Below are 25,100 nucleotides of genomic sequence, written 5' to 3'. Positions count from 1 at the left end.
TATATATATATATATATAAGGAAGTCTGATTTTAAAAGTTAAATTTCTAGACCTGGAAAAATATGTCATAAAATCTTAAAATGGCATAGGCATTTGCATAACACTTTTATATAGCATTTTAAATATTTACATAACAAATACACATTTTCTAAACCATAACATTTTGAAGCGTAGAAATGGTGAGTAAAAATAATTTGTAAAAATCCTTATTCAGTCAATCTTGACTGGACAAGTCATGTAAATTCATCGGGATCCCTGAAGGACATTAGGCTCTTAAAGTCCCCATGAAATCAAAATTAAAGGTTTTTGGGGGTTAGTATCAATATGTTAGTCTTAAGGTTATCTATAAGGCAGTGTGCTCCAAAACAGTGACAAAATTCGCATTTAGAAGATATAAGCATTCAAAGCTTGCAGTTCGTCACTTCCGCCAAAATGGCTCAACGTTTTTTTTGACGTCACATCGTACTTCTATTTGAATTCTACACAGAATGCTATATTTTATAGCAATATGGATGAGATTGTGGCTGGCATACCCTGTCAAATGCGGCTTTATGGAGCTCAACGGCTCAGAACGGCTCTAGCCCAAGCTGTGATATAAATGAACGCTATTGGCTATTTTAAAAAGGGCTTGATATGTCCCGCCCTGTCTTCCTGTTTCAGTTAAAATTACGTCAACACAGAGTAAGGCTGCATGTTTCTAAGCATTTCAGGCGACCTTTAACAACAACAACAACAACAACACCACACAGGTAATAAAAATAAAGATATAAAAAAAAATAAAGACATAAAGACCTGTGAATAAAATACACATTTGTGTATAAATATAAATAAACAGAAATAGCCAAAAATTGTATGTACAGGTGTGCTATAGATGGAATAAGATGTAGGGATGGACTAAGATGGGTGGTATCAAATAAATATAAGTAGTATTGCACAATAGGGAGAGCATTTAATAGTTAGATACTCACAGTAAAGGATCTCATAGTCCCCTGAGTTGGATACTAAGTACTGAGAATCCACAGACCAATCCAGATGGGTGATGAAACTAGAATGACCCTGTGAGCAATAACAGACAGTGGATACAAACATAAAAAACAAAATTAATTTGAGGAGGCAGATGTGTGTTTGTGTATGTGAAGAGAAAAAGATGTGCCAGTGTTTATTGTTGCTAACTAAAACTATTGAAAATCTTTTTCAGTAATCAAAATAAAGCTGATATCTAAATAAAAAAAATATGTTTAAAAGACAATTAATAAATCTACAAATTAAAAGTAAAACTGAAAATATAAAAACAAAAGCTAATTCAAGATATTAATAAATACCATATTAGTATATGAATACTAAAATAACGCTGTGGTAGAATCAGCTGGTCTATCATCTCGTGTGGCCTATGATAATCTATTACACACGTTTATTATACAAAATAAGTCATATTTTTGCATAAACACACATACTTACTGAGCACTTTCCAACTCTACTGTATTTCTTGCCATTTTCTGCAACAGCATAAATGTAGATGTAGTTGTCATGTGACCCGATTGCAAGGAAATTACCATCTGGAAAGAATAACCAAGGGTCTTCAACTTAATCAATTGCAGAGACTTTAATGATTGCTAGTTTTTGGCTGTCATCCTAATGTTTTCCCAGCAAGCAGTGAAAAGGCTGCTGGGAGAATGAACTCTAACCTGGAGAAAAGCGCATAACCGACAGCTGTTCGTTTCCGTCCGTGTGCACCGTGACCAGATCCTTCGATTCGGTATCGAGCACAAGCCACCTGCACAGATTGATAAAGAGTGAAAGGACAGTATTAAACACACAGGTCTAAAGAAACCTGAAACATAACAAATGTTAGACTCTTAGATGAGATCTTCAAGGATTCTTAGGAGAAAAAAAGAAAAGAAATCAATGACAGTTGAACAATGCCGCTGGGAAGGTGTTGGGTTCCTGTGTTGCATTAGCATAATAATAAGTGTTTGGCTCTTCCATGTAACACTCTATTAGACCCCTTTTCTGAATTGTAATGATGTGTCAGGGACCCCACTGATGAAAAGAAATCGCCTCACCTGCCCGTCTGCGTTCCTATAGCAACCGTTGCCCCAGAAGGGTGGAAGCCGGCCGACTGAGCGGCGTCCTGTCCGTGAGGGAAACACACATACATGCTCAATCAAACATCCTGTCAACACAAATACGGTTACATCTCAGCCTAAAGAACAGCAGAGCTCATTTCATTACAGTTGCAGTAGTGACAAGAGTTTCAATAACAAGAAACTGATGTGCGAGCTGTGAGATGACACTATAGTAATGTAAGGGAAACCTACCGAGGCGGGCTGCTCACCTCCAATGTTTTGGTCCAGATGGGCCGATGAGAGGCAGAGTCCCACAGGCAGACATGCTTGTCATGGCCACAGGTGAGGAACTGATGCTTCAGCGGATGTACAGTCAGGCCCCATAGCTCATCTGTGTGGCCCTGACAATCAAACATCAGTTTGAACATCAGTTTGGGTGGCATCAATCTGGTTTGAATTTAAGTTTCAAAGACAGTTTAAAACATCAAATATATTCTGTTTTATAACCACTTACTGAAGTACACTTTTACCCTAAAATGATTGATTTTGTTTCAACATAGAAGGGAATGAACCTTGTTCTACAACAGACGTTTTCAGCATTTAGAGGGACAGAGAGTGTTTTTGTTGGCAACACTTATAAACCTTTCACTGAGAACATTAACTAACACTACTAGGGATGCACTAATATTAACATTCTGGCTGATACCGATAAGGTAATAATTATTTCATCTGTATTTTATATAATACTTCTTGTCTAAATAATTTAAAAATAAAAACATAAAAAACAAAAATTGAACTAAAGTTTTAATTTTAGGCATCACAACATTATAATGTACTGTATGAAAATGGATATTAATTTTAAGATTTGCAAAGTAAGTGTTAAATTATTTATTATTATTTATTTAAAATGTTTAATATAAATTATTTCAATTATTTTATTTTTTTAAGATTAATTTGACATTAGTGATAGACAATAGCAAAGGTCTCATTTAAATGTAAAAATATGGAGAAAGGAGCATAATAAATATCTAATATATATCCAATATTGACCAATACAGATCAATAATTACTTTCTAAATAATGAAATGAAAACAATTAAAATATAATTTGAAAAAATACTATATTTAAGTAAAAAAATATATAACTAAAAGCGTTGGAAATGAATTTCATCACTACATTAAAACGTTCAGTATGAAAAATGGACATTAATTTTAAGATATCCTAAAGATTTAAAATTTAACAGTGTTTACAATGATTTATTTAAATATTTTAAGCAATTAAATATTATTTATTTAATAATGTATTTATATATTTAACATTATATTATTAAATATTTGATCTTAAATATTCATTATTTACTAAATATTATATACTCAAATATTTAAATTCGTATTGTTTTATTTTTAATTATAAAAAATACAATTATAATTATTATTATTCTATTATAAATCTAATATTGTAAAGATTAACTTTGAGCGTTAGATGATAAGAAAGGTCTCATCTAAGTGTAAAAATAATGAGAAAGGTAATATCAATATACAATATATATACAATATCAACCAGAACAGAGAAATTCTTTACTGAAATGAGGAAGTAGTTAATAATTCTGATATAATCTATTAAGTTAAAGATAATTCTATATGTTAATATGTATATTATATACTTCTCAACAGACCTGTTGAGACAACACTGGTTACTCATGCGCATTGTGTGTACTGGTTAACTTACCTGGGTGATGGGTATGAACTCCCCATCCAGACTGCCTTGCAGGACATAGTTTTTGGTAGTGCCAATAAGAACCGTTTCTCCCCGTCCTTCAGCCACAGTCCGAATAGGGCCATATAACTCCGGGACCTGAGAGTAACATACAAAATTGCTGGTAAATTATGGCTACCTGCATGCTTGATCGGTACTAATATTCAAGCATACAAATACAAATACAAATGCATACTGCAAAATGATACTTGTGTAGATGCCTTACCTCCACCGCTTGAATCTTTTGATAATTTTCATCCCAGGAGATGAGTTTCCGGTCCTTCCCACCTGAGACCAGCGTGCCATTTCTCAACATGCAAAGTGCAAAGACGCTTGCCTCATGTGCTCCCTGAATGGCCAAGCTAATACGATTAGATCCTGTGAAGCATGACCAGAAAACAAGCACTATATAAACCGACTGTTGCAAAACTGGAAACCATCATCAGTACATCAGACAATCAAAGGTGTTCACAGCCTACATGAAAAGAGTCTTACGGATTTGTGTAAAAAAGGAGCACAGTCTCTCTTTTATTAACACTAATAAAGAATCTTTTGTTGGCAGCAGGGTCACCCTTAGATAACACACATCTGTTATGCTGTACAGCATTCATAATTGTATTACATGAAGATATTTTACAGTTCAATGGAGGTAGGTTTTTACAAAACATTCAAATACATCAATAAATAACTCAATAATAATAACCCTTTTATTCTTTTACCTTTGCCCCACACAAGTATATTTCCACTCGAGTCTCCAGTGATGGCGTCGCCATTTTCTGAAAAAGTCACACACAATACAAACTTGGGCTTCTCTTGTTTCTGCAAGAAATATAAATATGACTTTATTTTTAAAGCAGAAATGCAATAGATGTATCACACAAAATACAGAGATTACATGTTTTTCATGTAGTCTACAACTACACTACCAGTGAAATGTTTAGACACATCTAACTGAACTTAAGTTTCTCGGGATCTTGAGAGCCTTTGGATCTGGAAATTAGTTTTGCAGACAAATATAAATTTCTTTTGAAAGAAATGCTAAAGTATAGCAAGGACGCATTAAATTGACTAAAAGTAATAAATGACAGTGCAGACATTTATAATGTTACAAATCATTTCTACTTTAAATAAATGTTGTTCTTTTGAACTTTATATTCATCAGATAATCCTGAAAAAATGCATCATGGTTTTCACAGAAATATTATGCAGTGTTCAACATTGATAATAATAAGAAATATTATGACACTGAAGACTAGAGTAATGGCTGCTGAAAATTCAGCAAATATTAATTTTTGAAATTAATATTTTGGAATAGTATAAATAAAAACTGCTATTTTAAATTTCAATAATATCTCACATTTTTCAGATTTTACTGTATTTTTTAATCAAATAAATGCAGCTTTGTTGAGCATAAGAGAATTCTTTCAAAAACATTACAAAATCGCAAATGGCAATGTATACATTTCTTTACAAAAGTAACATTCTAGTTAATTTTTAAGTTAATCCCATTATGCCCCAGAATGTATTTTTGTTTACTACATAATATAATTCACATACTTCCATTTGTGTTATTTCGTAGTTTTGATGACTTTTCTATTATTCTTAAAAGTATAACACAGTAATAATAAAGAATGAGTAGACGTGTCTAAACCTTCGACTGCTAGTGTACATGACGTACATGCACAAGTTTTACCATATCTGAACATGCATCATATCAAAAAATGGAATTTGATTCAATAAAAAGTGAAAAGCTTCACTGAATTTGACCACAAAGGCTTATGAGAAATTACCTCAAAAAGACCCTGTTTTTTCACAAGAGATCCCTTTTCTAATGACCAGAAATAAAGGTGTGACTTCCCGCAGGTTACAATTATATTAGCATCTGTCGGGTGGAAATCAGCAGCAAAGACTGACTCATTGGAGCACTGTGAGGGCAGAGAAAGAAAAGGCATAAAGACGCAGGAAAAAAGGAATCGGTTTTTCTTTTTCTCACAAAAGCATACATTGCTATCTGTCAATATCTATCCTTAATAGAACTCACCTTGACTTCAGCAAGTCTTTCCTCCCTCTGCCAGTCCCACACAGAGAGAATGTGGTCATTGGAGTCGTCCACAACACACAACCAGCTTCCTCCATTCTGAAAGTTTTGAAAGACATTTTTTAACAACTTGAGGGTGAGTAAACAATGACAAAATGCTCATTTTTTTGGGTGAACTATCCCTTTAAACCGACCAGGTTACAGAAAATACCACCCAGTACTTTTTTATTTCACAATAAAGAAAGGTTTGTTTGATGATTCAAAGAACTAGAAGCTGTATTTTGCAGTTTCACATGAGAATGTTTGTTTGTTAACATAATATAGAGTGACTTGTTCTTACCGACTTTGAGAAGGAGAGGCAAACCAGAGCTCGATCAAAGAAACCAGTTCCAAGGATGTGCAACGTGTTCAAACTCACAGAGTCCCACACTCGCACATGAGGAGCCAACTGCTGCCAGACACAGACAGACGGACTGAGCATGTTAGACCAGTTAAACTTCTATTTGAAGCATGTGGATTTTGGGATCTTGAGCCTCCACATTAGTTATGACATACCCTTGAGGCGCATGCAATAATTAGAAGATTTATTTTGGCTGGATCAAGCCTATTAGCAATAAGCTATTAATGTCTATGATTGATACCGGTTTAAAATATCTGAGCTGAATAAGTGATCTTACTTTTCCATCTGAGGATGTGCCAGCCACTTGTCCTGTTGCTATGGTGATTTTATCAGGATGGACAGTGAGGCTGTAGGGGAAGAAAAAAGAGGTGAAAGATGTAGGCAGCTGGGACTGTTGAAGAGCCGATGACACAGCAGTGAGAGGACATCGCACATTTAGGACTGTGTGAGTCAATGCCGTCACAACACAATGACCTTGAGCGTTATGAGTCACAGGACTGATCATAAACACAGGAAACTGATCCTGAAAGTCTTAATCACAGGCTATTGGTTTTTGTTTATGCTTTTCTTGCTCAAGGCCTCTGACTTACAATGAACAGCTTTGACATTTAGCAAATTCCTATACAGATGAAGAAATATGAGATTTTAGAACACAGTCATGCATGATCATTTGTGTTGTACCTGTGGGTTTATGTCCTAACTGGAGACTGGAGGTCTCCATTAATGTCCTTTTACTCTGTCTAATGTTCTGCTGACTTGACTTTTTTAAGTTTGGGGCCATTGATATAGACTACTATTCAAAAGTACTATTTGTGGTCGTTTGGATTTTTTAAAAATGTGTTTGAAAGATGCCTCTTATGCTCACCAAGGCTGCATTTATTTAATCAAAAATACAGTAAAAACAGTAATATTGGTAAATATTATTTCAATTTTAAAGAACTGTTTTCTATTTCAATATATTATAAAATGTAATTTATTCCTGTGTTGGCAAAGCTGAATTTTCAGGAGCCATAACTCCAGTCTTCAGTGTCACATGATCCTTCAGAAATACGCTGCTCAAAATACATTTCTTATTATTAGCAATGTTGAAAACAGTTGTGCATTTGCGATATATTTTTTTCAGGATTCTTTGATGAATGGATGGTTTAAAAGAACAGTATTTACTTGAAATAGTAATCGTTAGTAATATAATGTCTTTATCATCACTTTTGATCAATTTAATGCACCCTTATCGAATAAAACTAATCATTTAAAAAATGTAAAATTTTTCATGGAGATTAAATAGTGTTATTAAAAGAAAGTTACGAAGTAAATAGGATATTCAAACAGGAAAGGTCATAAATATGAATCTGACACTTCAATGTTAAGCATAACATCATTAATTTAATAACATTTTATGCATAAAGGATAATGTATTCACTATAATTCTAAACTTTAAAAAAAAGAACAATGTAGTGTAACACAGAGGCAAAATACAGACTGAGGGATGACAGTGGAATGAATAATGAACTTCAGTGACATGACTAATGATAAATGTTCTGTAAAATTGCACATCAAAGCAGAAAATTAAACACTGCTCAGAAATCATTCATTCAGAATAGTTTTGAAACATTATGCTGCAGAATATCTGAATAATAATTAAACTGTAGAATCTTCTTTAGATATGGCAGTTTAATAAAATATTGGAGGTGATGAAAAGATACTCAATGTACTGGTCCAATGACCCTAAAAAGTGTGAGATCAGTGTATGCTATGATGAACACACAGACAATGATATCACGCAAACAGAAATATTAGTCTTACCACTTGATATCATCAGTATGTCCAGTGTAGTGTCTTTGTAGTTGCTCATCAACATTATACAGCACAACCACAGATGCGATGAAGTAAACCGTTTCCCCCGTCGGGAGCAAGTACAGGTTGGATCGACAGTCACGGCCCCGGTAACCATAGCTGGGCCAAAGTCAAGAGCAAAAACTACTGTTGATGAACTAAACTAGTAACAAACCTCAGCTATAAAGGGCTTTTTCTGTGAAAGAGGAACATTTGTACATTTTTATTTCTGGAAAACTGCTAACTGACCAGTTGATATTTCAATTTGTTAGGCTTTAGATATTATAGATTTCTCAGTCCTGTCTACAAAGTTCTTTTCAGGTAAAGTACCAAATACATTATGGGTAAGACATGCAGAAAATATGTGAAAGAGGAACATTTGTACATTTTTATTTCTGGAAAACTGCTAACTGACCAGTTGATATTTCAATAGATATTATAGATTTCTCAGTCCTGTCTACAAAGTTCTTTTCAGGTAAAGTACCAAATACATTATGGGTAAGACATGCAGAAAATATCCCACTCTGACAGACTGCAGTCCTCAGCAGAGCCAGAGAGAACACCAGGGTATATGATTAGACATCCTTCATGCTTCCAAATTCAGCAACTTGGAATGTGAAAACGGAATTAGGGCATCACAATGAATAATCATTTTTGAAGTCCAGGTTTCAGAATTTTAACATTATGCACAATAATCTTAGAACACATAACTCTGACCTAGATACCATACCCATCATTTAACTCATGACATTTTTACAAGCTCATTTTCTAATAATACATCAAATGTTAATTCAATCTTACAGCAATGAGCGTTCAATACAAGAATCAATCTAAATGCAGCTCCATTTCTATTTCGCAAAGGATACACCCAGTCTAGCTTCAGTTTTTTAGGAGGCAAGTCAGCCTTTGCTTCCAGGCAGTATGTGTCCACCAGGTCTCTGGGCATGTACATGGTGATGGGTCGTCCCTTCAAATACATTTTGACATACCCTTCATCTAGAAAAAGCAACACAGACTTTTAGAGCAAGAAAATGCATGGGTCAGAGAAGGATCGCTGTGACATCTGTTGGGGTTAATGTCATCTGATTTTGATTAAAACAATGTTGAAGACAGATAAAAATTTGGGTCAGTACAATTTGTTTTAGTTATCTGTTTTACCTGTTTGTGAAATAAATCATGTTTTGCACAAACATATTCAGCAGTGCAACTGTTAACAGCACTGACAATAAGTAGAAATGTTTTCTAAGCAGCAAATCAGCAGATTAGAATGCTTTCTGAAGGATCATGTGACACTGAAGACTGGAGTAGTGATGCTGAAAACTCTTTTGATTGCTTTGTAATCACAGGAATAAATGACATTTTAAAACGTATCAAAATAGTTGTTTTATATTGTAAAAATATTTCACAATAATAATATTTTCACCATATTTTTTGATTAAATAAATACAGCCTTGGTAAACATAATAAGACTTATAACATTAAATAATCTTACTGGCCCCAAATTTTTGAATGTTAGTATATTTTAAAATGTGATTAAATGTTAATCCAAGACTAAATGAAATGATTTAATCCCAAAAGGAGGATTGTAAGGAAGTGCAACAGTGTTTAGAAGAATATATATTATGTTTTGAAAATAATTCAATAGGTCAGTGAGAATTAAAGGAAATGCTTTAATGCATTTTGTTACGTACAGTATTTGAAATACATTCAATTTAAAAATGAAGAAAAGCAAAATCAAATGCAGAAGCATGTGAATTCAGCAATTTCATGGTTTGGTAAATTAGTAACAGACACAAAATAAAATCACAGATAGGCATGCATGCAAACACAAAGGAAAAGGAAAAGTACAGTTTATAAAATACACACTTGAACAAAACAAACCTATTTAAAAGCAAAAAGACAAAAGTGTGAACATGCAGTGTAACATATACAGGTGCATCTCAATAAATTAGAATGTCGTGGAAAAGTTCATTTATTTCAGTAATTCAACTCAAATTGTGAAACTCGTGTATTAAATAAATGCAATGCACACAGACTGAAGTAGTTTAAGTCTTTGGTTCTTTTAATTGTGATGATTTTGGCTCACATTTCACAAAAACCCACCAATTCACTATCTCAACAAATTAGAATACTTCATAAGACCAATAAAAAAACATTTTTAGTGAATTGTTGGCCTTCTGGAAAGTATGTTCATTTACTTTACATGTACTCAATACTTGGTTAGGCCTCCTTTTGCATGAATTACTGCATCAGTGCGGCGTGGCATGGAGACAATCAGCCTGCGGCACTGCTGAGGTGTAATGGAAGCCCAGGTTGCTTTGATAGTGGCCTTCAGGTCATCTGCATTGTTGGGTCTGGTGTCTCTCATCTTCCTCTTGACAATACCCCATAGATTCTCTATGGGGTTCAGGTCAGGCGAGTTTGCAGACCAATCAAGCACAGTAACACCATGGTCATTGAACCAGCTTTTGGTGCTTTTGGCACTGTGGGCAGGTGCCAAGTTCTGCTGGAAAATGAAATCAGCATCTCCATAAAGCTTGTCAGCAGAAGGAAGCATGAAGTGCTCTAAAATTTCCTGGTAGATGACTGCGTTGACTGTGGACTTCAGAAAACACAGCTTTGTGTCCGGTCTACATAGCACCTTAAGGCTCGGACGGGACAGAGCAAAGCCAGGGCTGGGCCTGCCTCCTCCGAGGGCAGCGCTTGGAGGTTCACCAATGCCCTGCTCTCTCGTGGGAACAAGGGCTGCCTCCGTAACTTTCGTAAAGACACGGGGCAACAGGGACAGCCTGAAGGGCAGGACCTTGTACTGGTATGACCGCCCCTCGAACGCAAACCACAGGAATGGCCTGTGGTGCGGAAGGATCGAAACATGGACGTACGCGTCCTTCAGGTTGATCGCTGCGAACCAATCTTGGGGACGGATAAACCTGAAGATGCATTTCTGCATGAGCATCTTGAACGGGAGCCTGTGAAGGGCGGGCGAAGTGAGTCCACCGTGTCGCCGAAAAGGCCAGTCTGGGACACGGGGGCATTCAATAATCTTGTCTTGTCCGTCTCGCGTATGTCGGCCAGACACAGCCAGAGATGGCGCTCCTGGACCACCATAGTGGACATCGCACGACCCAGAGACCGCGCCGTAACCTTCATCGCTCGTAGCGCGAGGTCCGTCGTGGTGTGGAGCTCCGTGAGAACTTCCGGGTCGTGACCACCCTCGTGCAAGTGCAGTGCTTATCCTGACCGAGGAAAACCAGGAATACTGGAAATAAACTGATAAAATGTATTCTGAAGAAGCATCACTCCATCCTCCCAAGTGATGTTTGCTTTTTTAATTTGTTTGCCTTACAAGTATATTGTCACTATAAAACGCAGTGGGCATAGCGAGTCATTCACCGACTGTTGCATCAACATTAAAGACTACAGTTTGGGAAAAATATCTTCCACTAACTGTGAAGCACTTTACACAAACCAGCGTGACACTTAACTTCAGATTTATGATAAACACCAAATTCCAGTTCCAGAGAAAAAAAACGAAAAGCTGGTTGATGCAGGATGATAAATGCCCTTTACGGGACTGAAAGAGCAAATATGTGTACGTGGAGCAAAAAGCAGCAATAAACTATTGGAATAAAAGCTTTTCAGTGTGCTGCTGTGTGAATGCAGGAGAGTGTTGTGTTCCCATGGTGCATGTGAAAAACTAGTGCCATGAGCAGTGAGCAAAACACACAGGAGCTGTCAGAGCAGCATCACTCAAGAGTTAATAGCTTGTGTTTCAGCACCACTGCAATCAACCACAGGTTGGCATCACTCAGAAGGGTGTTACAGAGAGTGTGCATTAGTTTATTGGGAAGGGTGGCATTTCTGGAGGAAGAGTGGGAACTTCTATCACAGATGCAATTGTCTAATCAACCCAAACCCTTGTCTAATCAACCCAAACCCTTACGCAAGACAGCTCGGTGTGTGCTGATTCTGCCATAATATGAAGCCAGAGCTGTCAAAGTCTGCTAGATCACTGTCCCATCTGGAATCACTAGAATAGCTGTACAAACTGTATAAAGGGACAGTATATGATTCTTACAGCAGAAACAACCATAATAAAATGGAATAAGAAATCTCTTAAGACCCAATAAAATTAAAGTTTGGTGGCAAAAAATTATTAGAAATGCACTCTATTGATGCTGGTTTCATATGATTAAAAAAAAAAAACATGTATATCATTAAAACAAACCCGTTTTACATTTAATGACTCTAAAACATGAAGTTAAAAATATTTACAGTAATGAATAAAATTAAAAATAAATAAAAGCAATATTTTCTTTACACTGTATATATGTGTGTGTATACCAGCATTAATTTAGTATAAATGAGATACTAGTATAGTTTTTATTAATTAGTTTTCTTGAGAAGTTTCTGTTTTAATTTAAATTTTAGTTTTAACTTTATTTTGTTGTATGTATTTGTATATATATATATATATATATATATATATATAATGTCTGTAATAATAATAATAATTTTTTATGTTTATATTAATTTTTATTTCAGTTTTAGTTTTAGATATTTTAGTACATTTTAGTTGTTTTAATAAGTTAAACTAAATGAAAATGTTTATCTGTTTAACTATGAAAATGTTTAACTATTCTAACCCTGGTGTACACATCTTTATTATTTTCAAGTTTTAATATCATTTTTTTTATCATATGAGTATGACTTTTACTTATGACTTTTGACATCCAGCGTTAACCTTGCCTTGTCATATAAAGGTCAAATTATCTGATATTTTAAGGAATTTATTAACCTTGACTTACAGTCATGAGAGTCTACAGGGGTCTCCTCTATGATGTCATTTCCTGTTATATCAAATATGCCCCAAATACAAAAATATGTCAAAAAAAGAAAAATATAATTGAATAGGTGACTTCATGCGGTCTTAAGAAAAATGGTTTCATACAGTATCTGACAGTTCATAAATAATGATTCTCAAATCTACCAGCTGTCTTTGCATTTTTAAGCAAGGGGTCATAATTGCCCTCAATCTGTAAATGTTGACTTCGCTCTGGCTATGGGAATCAAGTTGTGTCCACAGAGCTGCTCACGTATGGGGCAGTTGACAAACAGTGCCTACCTTTGCAGTGAGTCACACGTCGCATCCCTTAGTGAACGTACAGAGACAGAGACAATCACGTAAGATGGCAGAAAACGGCTCATGGAAAGACAGATCTCTGTTCATTAGATCCCAGCTCGCCATGTCTGGGTAATTACTCTACAAGCTCCTCCGGGATAGTCGTTTCATTCGCCAAGTGCTCTATTTAACAAATCTCCACTGCTTAATTTTGTGTACTGTATATTTAACATCTGGAATTGCTGTCTTGATGACCTCAATTAATCAGAGTTTTCGGCACAGTTAAATACAGTAACTGGGTCACATATACAGTAAGGAACATGCAAATGTCGCCTTCAGGCAGAACAGCTTGTTTTATTCCGCCTCATACGGCTGCACACACTGAACGCTCTGCTTTTACACTGACAGCAAATCAAATTTGTTCTGACATTCCCAAGAACTGCTGCTGAATTCCTTTGTATCTCTTTCAAAAAAACGAGCTGCACAGCTTCTGACCAGAATTGATGCATAATAGATAAACACAATGACTATAAATGCCTGTTGGACCTTGACAATTTCAAGCTTTTTTTCTTTTCTTTGAAATAACTTGTTCTTTGCACTGAGAAAGTAATTAACATAATTCTGCCACTTATATGCATAAACGATACTTATATAATAGTAAATGATTAATTCTCATTATTTTCTATTACCAGAATGTATTTGCTTTGTGACCAAATGCATAAAAAATTCTACATTTAAACCGAAAATAAGTAAAATTAAATAAACACAAAAATGAAAAGAGGAAACATTTTTGGTAAGAGATGATGTGTTACTGACAAAAGAATAGCAGGTAATTAAAAGGTGAAATGAACTGAAACAAAGATTGTACAGTACAATATACAGTAGAACAATGCAGTGAGAGTGACCTCCATGAGCCATGACTGGAGACACAAGCAGAAATCTCTAAAATCGTTTTTTTTCTTAAACGAGTTTCCCTTATTTCACCACAGTTCCATTGTAACATCTGTCCACCTTCTAATTGATCTGCACTGCTGCTAAACAAATGGGCATCTGGGTGGTCAGCCATTTATTTTGAGGACATGTATTTGGTGAGAGTTAGCAGAGTCTGTACTTTCTGGAAAATCTGGTCAAAAAGAGCAATGACAGTATAACCAATGCTTGTGACTGATCCAGTCTTGGTTCAGAGACACATACTCTATCACATGGGAACAGAACACCTGACTCTTACCTGCGCTGAAAACAGGCTCCCTCTGTTTGCTGCGGGGGGTGAGAAAGGAAAAAATCATCCAAATGAGCTTGTGTAATGTGTGAGTGTATGAGTTGCTCTTATTCAGTCAATCACATGGGCATAAAAGCATATATACTGTACATATTCATTTACATACTTTTCTGTGGCTTTCTTGCCACTGGAGTTGCTCCCTGTGGAACCAGCGCGTGTGCGATTGCTTTTGGAGTCCACACCACTGTCTTTCCTGTTGTTAGGGCCAACTTGCTCGGATGAATTTGTTCTCTTCACAGTGCTATGAATGATGAAAGGTAAGATTTTAATATAATTTAATATCAGAAGGCACAACAAAACAGGCAAAACACTCCTCAATCATAAAACATTCCTCATGTGAAACATACCAAATGAGAAAATATGACATTTGCTTTTTGAATATGATACACACAATATTAGATGAATTAAAGATACTGCTTGAATTATTATTAACATTTCAGATTTTTTAAGAAGAAAAAGTTTTAAAACTTTGGTGTTGCATTTATTTGATCAAAAATACAGCAATAACAATAACACTGAGAAATATTATTACAATTTAAAACGACTGTATTCCTGTGATGCCAAAGCTGAATTTTCAGCATCATTACTCCAGTCTTCAGAATCAGAATGAGTTTTTTTTTTTAGTGCCACATGATTCTTCAAAAATCATTCTAATATGCTGATTATCATGATCAAGAAATATTTCTTATTATTATCAATATTGAAATCAGTTGTGGTGCTTAATATGTTTGTGGAAAGTAACCGTACTTTTTTTTACATACTTTTCTGTGGCTTTCTTGCCACTGGAGTTGCTCCCTGTGGAACCAGCGCGTGTGCGATTGCTTTTGGAGTCCACACCACTGTCTTTCCTGTTGTTAGGGCCAACTTGCTCGGATGAATTTGTTCTCTTCACAGTGCTATGAATGATGAAAGGTAAGATTTTAATATAATTTAATATCAGAAGGCACAACAAAACAGGCAAAACACTCCTCAATCATAAAACATTCCTCATGTGAAACATACCAAATGAGAAAATATGACATTTGCTTTTTGAATATGATACACACAATATTAGATGAATTAAAGATACTGCTTGAATTATTATTAACATTTCAGATTTTTTTAAGAAGAAAAAGTTTTAAAACTTTGGTGTTGCATTTATTTGATCAAAAATACAGCAATAACAATAACACTGAGAAATATTATTACAATTTAAAACGACTGTATTCCTGTGATGCCAAAGCTGAATTTTCAGCATCATTACTCCAGTCTTCAGAATCAGAATGAGTTTTTTTTTTAGTGCCACATGATTCTTCAAAAATCATTCTAATATGCTGATTATCATGATCAAGAAATATTTCTTATTATTATCAATATTGAAATCAGTTGTGGTGCTTGATATGTTTGTGGAAAGTAACCGTACTTTTTTTCAGACTCATTTGATGAATAAAAAGTTCAAAATAACAAAACACACATTTAAAATAGAATGTGTAACATTAGAAATGCCTTTACTGTCAATTTTAAACAATGTAATGTGTTTTGGAATAAAAGTATTAATTTCCTTTAAATCAAAACATTAAAACTGCAGTATGTATGTACAGTACACTGGTTCTTTTTCATCAACCAACTTCAGCAAAGATCAACTTGAACCTTCAGATTGCATCAAGCCTCTCTTTCAGACAGACGAGACGGGCAAGTATTCAAACTTAGTTTTATTAATTGATACATTAAATATCAATTAATTTGGACTAAGAATCTGATGTTTCCTTCAGGCTCTAAATCTGCTGAATATCAAATGGTTCCATAACTTCATATTTTTATTTCTCTGCTCTTATAAATACAATAGAGTAAAGATACAAATAAAATCAACAGTGATTTTCAGGTTTTTTTAGGTAGGTCTAACATTAGTTTTCAGGTACAGAAATTGAATAAAGTAATGAAATGTAAAACAGCATTGCATATTTTACTGTATAAATTAAAGATTAATCTTTATTAAAGTTACAAAAGCTATTCAATCGCAGTGAGTGATTTCTTTGTTGTTGCTGTTTGATTAATATTAAGAAAGTGCTGTCACTTTAAGAGAAAGACACAGTACGTTCAGCCGGCTATGTTTGCGATACTTATCAAGACGGGCATTTTGACATAATTTTTGTGTGAATTTGTCCATTTAAACACAATACTTCAGAGAAAGCTTAATATTTGCACGCTTTGATGCGCGGGTTTGCGGTTCGATTTTTTCCCGCAAACCGCTCCACCTCTAATAGCAATAGGATGGGATGGAGATGAAAAATAAGAAATGGCACACAGGTGGTTCTGTAGAGATTTGTTTTTCAGTGAGGCTCAAAGAAATCACTGAACATGTTGCAGCTGAGATAGAATTCAAAGCTGAAATAAATAACGTGATCTGGAAACTCTAGGACTTTCCACCAAATGAGGTGGTCTGTGTGGTACCTTTGGTTGGTCCTTTCCTGCTGAGCATGGCCTGCTGCTCCTCTGAGATGTTCAGTCTCCTCACCACATCAAATGATTCTCATCAACAAATTGGCCTTTGAGACTGGCCTCTTACATAAAGAGTTCACGCTGAGAGACACAGCGAGGATCTCTGAGAGAAAGTGAGTAAAAGGTTTGTGTGTGCTTTAAGAGGATTACAACCGCCTGCTTTCCCAACCCACTTTGTTTTTGCAACCTGAGTTCACAGATCCAAGGTCAGTTCATTGAGGACCCATCTGGAAACTCTGGCGATAGTAAAACAGTGCACTATCTCAAAGTGTCAGTGTTTCAAAGAAGGTGGCTGGACTGTTATATAATCCATCAGAGCCCCGAATGAAGCAAGAGAACAGTGTGATACCAAGCTATTTGCAAGATTACAGGTACATAATGAGGAAAAAAGATGGCCTTTAGTAAATAGCACTTAGGAGGTAAAAATAGACACATGAGATCATCTCAAAGACCTCACATGTGACCTCTGGCATGGAAAGAGCAGGAGAAAGAGAGAAAGCAGGGAAGAGGTAATGAGCAGTGCCAAACTGTCCCATTGAGAGAGCCAGAGTTTCAATCCACCTTACATCAGCAAAATCTACCTTCAGGTCAAGCTGTAATCAACCTATTAAAGCCGATGCCTTCTACCATTCTGATTTAAAATCCCTTGTTAGTGTTTTATAGTTGCGGCTTAATCTTTACAAGTTAACATTATTGACTTGATTTTTACATTTTCTGAATAGAAAGTGCCGGTGGAGTTTAGTCACTAAGCCTTATCACCACAAATCTAGGGTGTTGTGGGTGGTTGCCAGCAAGAAGCTATGTGGTTGCTAAAGTTTTGTGAGTGTTTTCAGCATTTCACAATGCAGTTGTTAAGATATTCTAAGGTGATGATACACAGGGCAACTTTTTGAGCAGTGGTGCCAAGCGATGTTGCTTGGGCACTTTCCCATTGAGAATGGGCAATAAATTTATATCTGGATACTTTAGATCGGTGGTGGGCCCTGTGTCCGTCATGGGCCCTGGTTGCTCGTTGATGGCAACACTGCACAGCAACATTGCTCAAAAAGTTTCCCCGTGTATCATCACCTTAAGTGTTGTTAGTGTGTTGCTATGTGGTTGCTAGAGTGTTCGGAGTGTTTTTTTTTTAAATATTAATATGCAGCTGTTACAATGTTCTTAATGTTTATAGTGTTGCTATGCAGTTGCTAGTACATTGTTGGTGTGTTGCTAGGGTATTCTGAGTGTTTTAGAGCATTGCTAGGCAGTTCCTAGGATTATGAGTATTTTTTAAAATCTTAATATGCAGCTGCTAGGATGTTCTTAATGTTTATAGAGTGTTGCTATGTGGTTGTTAGTATGTTGCCATGCAGTTGCTAGGGTATTCTGGGTGTTTTATGTTGCTATGCAATTGCTATGGTGTTCTGGATGTTTTGAAATTGTTGCTATGCAGTTGCTAGGATGTTGTTAGGGTGTTGCTATGTGCAGGGCCGGATTTAGCTCTTTTCGTGACATAGGCAAAACACATTTTTGGGTCCCCCTTCTCTATTAATATAATAGGCCTAATATTACCACCACCCAAGCAAAGAAAAATATTTCTTAATCAGTGAAACCGTTACAGTGTTTTCTATCTATCGCAATAAGCGCTTGCGTTCAGTCAATAAAAATCGAATGTACACTGTAAAATACAATAGTTTACCTTACTTAGATTTAGTTAGTTATCTTTACTTAGTTGTTATACTTACTAGGTTTTATTAAGTTACAGCTACTTTCAAGGCAAATAAAAAATTTACTTACTGTTTTGAGTGACACTCAAGGAACCAATGACATTAATACACCAGTGAGAGGCAGCAGTGCACTAATATGTTGCTAATGTGCAGCATAACAACAGAAGAAGAAGAAAAGAAAAAGAGTCTTAACCACTCATTTCCTCAATGTCTGGAGTTATCTTTCACTAGTTGCATTGACTCGTTTCCCAGTCATCTTGAATGTTGAATTCTCAATACAACTGAAATATTTGAGAGAACATCACATAAGCTAACTTCATAAATTGATGTTGATTTTCCTAAAACGTGTGTTTTTTTTAAATTCACCATTATAGTGATTAGCGTTCCCTTTGGTTGAGCACTTTAAACTTGGTTTACATTACTTTAATTTCCTTCCTGTTAATGCAGTAATGCATTATGAAGTCAGAGTTAATTGATTTCAAAGGAAGAAAAGTAATAAATAGGTTGCTTTAAGAAAGTGACCTATTTTAATTAATGCATTTATTGTGTGTGTATATTAATGAACTTTATCAAATTACTTTATTCATAAATATCTTGAGATGATTTTAATTGGGTTTATATAACCCTTAAATAGTGTGTGGTAACATGTTAAAGTCACACACAGACTTAAACATTCAGCATGTGCATCACAACAATGGTAACAATTCAATTTCATTTATTTGCATTACTTGTAACAATAACCATTTTATTTTGCTCTTTTTGATGTGCTACTACTGACACAAGACAGCAAACAAAATTGTAAAATAAAATCAACAACTGTAAAACAAAGCAACTGTATAATTTATTCATACCGCAATGCACTCTGTGAGTCAGTGAGTAGCTATACTAAGTCATGAGTAAACCTAAACCTGTAAAAAAAAAACTACAGTTCTTTTTTAGTTACTAGAACTCTCGTGTAAGTAAGCTATACTAACTAAGCATTTGTCAGTACAACATACTATTCCTATTTCACTTTACTTAATTTTTTCAAGGCAATCGGTTTGCATGCTTTTTTTTAAGTAAGCCCAACTAATTAGATTTTACAGTGTAGTTATTTGTTTGAGAACTGAGAAAGACCATTCCATTAATAGGCGCGGCGTTGTGGCCACGTAACCACTTTGGGAGTGCATTATTTCTCTAATAATTTTAACGGCCTGGAGTCACAATCACACATCAATTGTTCAGATGATTTGTTTCAAGACTACTAGAACTAGCTAATTTTTTAAGCACTTCATCTCAAACGTTTCGTTGCAAATTCCAAAATGTCATTTTAGAGCTAATAACAGAGGCTTGAGCCATTGATATGCACGCTAAAGCAGTTATTAAAGCAGCTAACGCAATTATTAGAGAGAGAGAGTGAAAGAGAGAGAGCGAGATTAAGTGTGTGTGAACACGTGCGTCTGTGCGTCTCTCAGCAGTGTTCAGCAGCAGCGTCTACTAATAGTGAATCTTTCATTTTAACTGCTTCAAGAACCACGCTACTGAGAAATGTCATGTAGCTTTTCAGCTGCGAAACAATTTAATTGATAAATTCGCGGGGCAGCGCTGACAAGTTTCTGTCCGCGTGTGTGCGCGAATGGCTTCCACCTTTTTTATGAAGAGAAAACACGCTTTCCTTCTCCCATTCTCTCCCACTCTGTTTGCATCTGTGAGAGAGAACAAGAGAAGGAAATCATAAAGGTGGAAGACATGGAAATATTTTGTCATTTTTACCCTATTGTTTGTTATAATTATTTGTTCGATGTCTTCTGGGGTTTTGGTTATTTTACTGTTGTAGATATCTCATAGTATAACAAAAATATTATATATCTCTTTATTGTGTTTGGGCCCCCCCTGGACGAGCAAGCATAGGCGCGTGCCTAGAATGCCTATGGGTAAATCCGGCCCTGGCTATGTGGTTGCTAGGATGTTCTGAGTGTTTCTCAGTATATTGCTATGCAGTTACTAGTATAAGTGTTTTTAATATGTTGCTATGTGGTTGCTAGGGCATTCTGGGTGGTTCTTGCATTCAAAAACAGCTAGACGCAGCACAGCAAAACAAAACAGGCTCCAGGTGTATTGAAAGTCAAACTTTTTTAACTTGACACAATATCTTTAAAAAAAAGCGTTACTCATGGTGCAAGACGCTAAAAAATAGAGACACATCACAATGGTTGAAGATCTCCATCTAATGCATATTTAAAGGCATCAAATGAAAATTCAAACTATTTTCTAAATGAATTTTGTTGAATTTATAGTGAATGATTCAACAATACATGTTTATTTTTTTATTTATATTGTTTTTAATCAAAATGTCATAACTTGAACTTCCAGTGAAACTGGAAGAATTTACTAACAATTTACTAAAAAAAATAGATTTATATTTTTGTATTATATATATTTGACTGCAAGTTCCTCCATTCAATCAACAACTGATGGACTTTCAAGTCCAGCCCTACATATTTTTCTTTCTTTCTTGATAATCCAATTCACTTGGATGCACATCACAATACACTATACTTCTGTCGCTACTTCCATCTCACATTGTGAATTTAAACTGAAAAACTATTTAAAAAACAATGCAGACAGATCAAAGAACATATCCTGTGTGAACAGCCCCTTAGCAAGCAGCACCAATGAGAGGACATTGAAATTATCAAATGAGGACATAGAGGAGAGGGTTTGCCAAATGGCTTGATGGGATATTAGTGTACATCTTTCTCTATCTTTCTCCTTCCCTCTCATGCACTGCTTCCTATAAAAAAAAGGTGTTAGCATGCTGCCGGCACCTTACCAGCATGTGTAAGACAGGCAGCAGAAGCTATAAGTGTGTTTACGTGTGTGTTCATTAATCACACCAGTCTCCATCCCCACAGAGAGACACCAGACAGGACTGAGTCAGTGACAAGTGATGCGGAGATGCCTGCAGTGTTGTTCCCTGTTAATCTCCTCCAGGCAGCCAGGGAGGCAGAGAAAACAACTTTGTATGAACCGCAGAGGAGGGTGTTTTCCACCCCCTACCCCCCTGCTCACTGGCAAACAACCAACAAGGGGGGTATTTTAGGGACGACGGTGCTCTAGCCCCAAGCCTCGCTGTTAGGATGCAGGAAGTGGTCGGGCTAAGAGAGGATTAAAAGGATACTGAGCCGATCCTGATCAGCAGTTATCCCTGTTGCCTTGGGAGAAAGTGCACAGGCCTAACACGCTCTGATGTATGGGCTCATGAGACTGTTGAAAACAGAGCCTGTTGTGTTGTTTTGGGATCAAAACGGCCATATGTTTTTGTCCTACAAATGAGTTGCTGGCCAGAGATGTGGTTTAGCAGTGCAATGTTTAAATTGTTTGCTAGCAATAATACTATAAAGGTTTTGTACCTTATTCAAGAAATATGAGCAAAACAAGCAGAAACGTGATGTACAAAAAACAAACTTAGATTTTTTAAAGATACTCAAAAAAAAAAAAAAAAGTCCCTAAGCAAAGTTGTCAGTGGGATGATGCGAGGAGATAAACATTTCTGTTAATAAGTTAAGAGAAATTGGCCAAATATCAGCTGATTAATAATATCAGCCTGATCGAGATATTTTTAAGAATAAATTCTTTCTATTTAAATTATCATGAATGAACGGATTATTTTCACAGTCTAATATATATTACTGTTCAAACGTTAAGTGTTTTTGGAGGGGGGTGTCTTCTGCTCAACAAGGCTGCATTTATTTGACCAACAATACAGTAAAATAATAATATTGTGAAATTTTGTTACAATTCAGAATAAGTATTTTCTATTTTAATATATTTATATAAAATGTAATTTATTCCTGTGATGTCAAAGCTGAATTTTTAGCAGCCATTACTCCAGTCTTCCGTGTAACATGATTTAAACTGCAACACATTTTTTCAGGATTCTTTCATTAATAGAAAGTTCAAAAGAACAGCATTTATATGAAATAGAAATCTATTTGTAACATTAGTTGCTTTTACTGCCACTTTTGATCAATTGACTGCATCCGTGCTGAAGTATTGTGCTATATTGTAACTTTTTATTAAAAGGACAGTTCTCCCTCAGTTCACTAATATTTACTGTATGGTAGGGATGTAACGGTATGAAAATTTCTTATCACGATTATAGTGACCAAAATTATCACGATTGCCAGTATTATCACGGTATTGTTAAAATGTGGCTGGAGATGTTAAAAAAGTACCGACACATAAATCACTTCAAGTTTTATATTTAAAAATCAACAAACAACAAATAAAATGACTTTTTTGTTTGCATAATCACTAAAACAGTAACATTACCAATGATGTTCAGATTTTAAATGGCAACTTGACTGACAACAGTTTAATAGCATGTTGATATCTCTAATGTAAATGTTCAAATAAAGCTTTGAAAAAGTTTAATAAAAAGGTAAACCTCACATTTCAGCCTTTAAATAAAGAAACTATATGAGTCAAAAAGGGGTGTGCATTAGAGCTTTTAATTACCGTTCTATATTACTGCGTTGCTTACTGACACAAACACACACACACATACATATATATATATACTCACACATCCAGGAGAAAAGAAACTTGTCAACGCTGCCCCATGACTTTTATTAATAACAGTTTAAATACTGAATCTCTACATTATATTTTCCAGCAACGAGATTTTTTACAAACATTTCTTTGAGTAACTTGACCGTAATATGAACTCACGATTGAATGCAACATAAAACAAATTATTACTTTTTGTTAAAATCTTTATTAATGCCAAAAATGCTTACATTTATGTGTCTTTTTGTTCGCTCGGGCAGCCTTGTTGCCCCTGAAGCCGGTTTACGCTGAGATAATTCATACCCCTTCGTTTGAAGTGTGGTCCCGAAAAATCTTCGTTTGAAGGGCTGTCTGGCCCTTCGCCTACCCCTACCCCTCCAACTAAAAGAGAATTGAGACACCCCTACCCCTTCACGTGAACGCGTGAAACGGAGGGGTAGGGGAAAGGGGAAGGGCTAAGGGGTAGAATTGGGATTGGGCCTTAATTCAGGTATTACATGGAGCGAAGATGAAAACAAAATGCCATCGATTCTTTTCTGAAGACAGTCAGAACCATCAGAGGTACATTCATATAATTAATTCATTCATATATGCATTTGTATAATTCCCTTAGCACTATTTTAAAACCTCCCAGCTTTTCCGTCCTTCTTTCACTCAAAACTAAACTACTCCGTGAGACTGTTACTTAAAACTGTGCTTTATGCTGGATAGTACTACTATAGTATTATAGTAATGATAATTAAAAGATGAAACGGTAATAGTAACCGTGGGGAATTTTATCATGATTTATAGTCAAACCGGTGATCGTTACATCCCTACTGTACGGCTTCAGAAGACTTGGAATATAGTGTATAAATTGTATGGACTGCTTTAATTTTATTTTTTGTCATTTTTGAGCGTAACATCCCTTGGTTACCACTCACTTTCAAGAGCAGCAGGAGCATTCTTTGAAATATCTCCATTTATGTCTTACAGAAGCAAATAAAATAAAATAATAAAAAAAGTTTGGAATGACACAAGGATGAGTAAATAATATTACTTAAACAATTTATTTTTAATAATTTAAAAGAGATAACTGTAAAAGGATAAAAAGGGTAAACTAAAAAAATTATTAAAGAGATAGGGTAAATTATTCTTTTAAAAACACAAATTGTCATTTAAAAAGTGCTTTAAACTAATATTGTGCATTTTAGCATGTCAAGAGAGCCTTGCTGCTAATGACACCTTTCCAGACAACAAAACGCACTTATAGACAATTTAAGGAACGCTCTAAAGGACTCAGTGCTGCAAAAGTGAAGCTACACATCATGTCATGCTACTCATCCCACCCACATGCTCCTTGAACTCCATTTCGACAGACTAATCAATGAAGAAAGCCCACTCACACAGTCACATGTGACCTTACTGCCAACCACAGTGAAGAACGGCGAACACAACTCTCCAAACAACAAAACACTTATCTGTCTCTATGTTTAATCAGCCAGGGCTTCTGTTCATGGGACCCACCCTATGGCAGACCCTCTCACTCCAGCACAGTCACCATAGAGATGAGAAGACAAAACCAACCTGGAAAAGGCACGCTGGAGTAGAGCAGAAACTGCGGGTTGTGCTGACTCATGCTCTCCTGAGAAATGGCACAAACGGAGGGGAGCTCTGGTGGCAAACGAGGCAGGGAAGGAGGAGAGGAGACTGAGGATTTTGAAGGAGTCGCAGAGGGTCTGACTCACAGAGCAGGAGAAAAGTAGGGCAGCATTAACTCATGGCTGGCTCTGCTTTCCTGCTTCTGACACAATGCTCTTTTCAGCGTGTGTGAAAGCCTGGGCTTTCTTCTCCTTCAGAACCCAGGGAATTGTGCAAATTGTGCAAAAACCC

The 25,100-nt window shown here is 35.7% G+C and overlaps 1 protein-coding gene across 1 annotated transcript in view; it reads right to left on the bottom strand.

The window, feature by feature from the left end:
* The window catches only part of LOC107594844 (echinoderm microtubule-associated protein-like 1), a 19,908-nt gene extending 1,899 nt beyond the window's left edge, over positions 1-18,009 (bottom strand). The window contains exons 1-19 of the mRNA XM_016285052.1: positions 17,936-18,009; positions 15,255-15,389; positions 14,600-14,734; positions 14,443-14,471; positions 13,218-13,244; positions 8,959-9,088; positions 8,063-8,212; positions 6,537-6,606; positions 6,200-6,307; positions 5,863-5,958; positions 5,612-5,746; positions 4,541-4,640; positions 4,048-4,199; positions 3,795-3,920; positions 2,336-2,467; positions 2,064-2,131; positions 1,686-1,774; positions 1,459-1,556; positions 969-1,056 (exon numbers count right to left, since the gene is read on the bottom strand). Of these exons, the coding sequence (XP_016140538.1) occupies positions 969-1,056; positions 1,459-1,556; positions 1,686-1,774; positions 2,064-2,131; positions 2,336-2,467; positions 3,795-3,920; positions 4,048-4,199; positions 4,541-4,640; positions 5,612-5,746; positions 5,863-5,958; positions 6,200-6,307; positions 6,537-6,606; positions 8,063-8,212; positions 8,959-9,088; positions 13,218-13,244; positions 14,443-14,471; positions 14,600-14,734; positions 15,255-15,389; positions 17,936-18,009 (1,942 nt within the window). The remainder of the gene's footprint in view (positions 1-968; positions 1,057-1,458; positions 1,557-1,685; positions 1,775-2,063; positions 2,132-2,335; positions 2,468-3,794; positions 3,921-4,047; positions 4,200-4,540; positions 4,641-5,611; positions 5,747-5,862; positions 5,959-6,199; positions 6,308-6,536; positions 6,607-8,062; positions 8,213-8,958; positions 9,089-13,217; positions 13,245-14,442; positions 14,472-14,599; positions 14,735-15,254; positions 15,390-17,935) is intronic.
* Positions 18,010-25,100: the final 7,091 nt, after the last annotated feature.

This window comes from Sinocyclocheilus grahami, unplaced genomic scaffold, assembly GCF_001515645.1.
Source record: "Sinocyclocheilus grahami isolate Dianchi unplaced genomic scaffold, SAMN03320097.WGS_v1.1 scaffold191.1, whole genome shotgun sequence".
NCBI classification, from domain to species: domain Eukaryota; kingdom Metazoa; phylum Chordata; class Actinopteri; order Cypriniformes; family Cyprinidae; genus Sinocyclocheilus; species Sinocyclocheilus grahami.
Note: the sequence above shows the minus strand (reverse complement) of the source record. Positions and strands in the feature narration are given on the sequence as shown.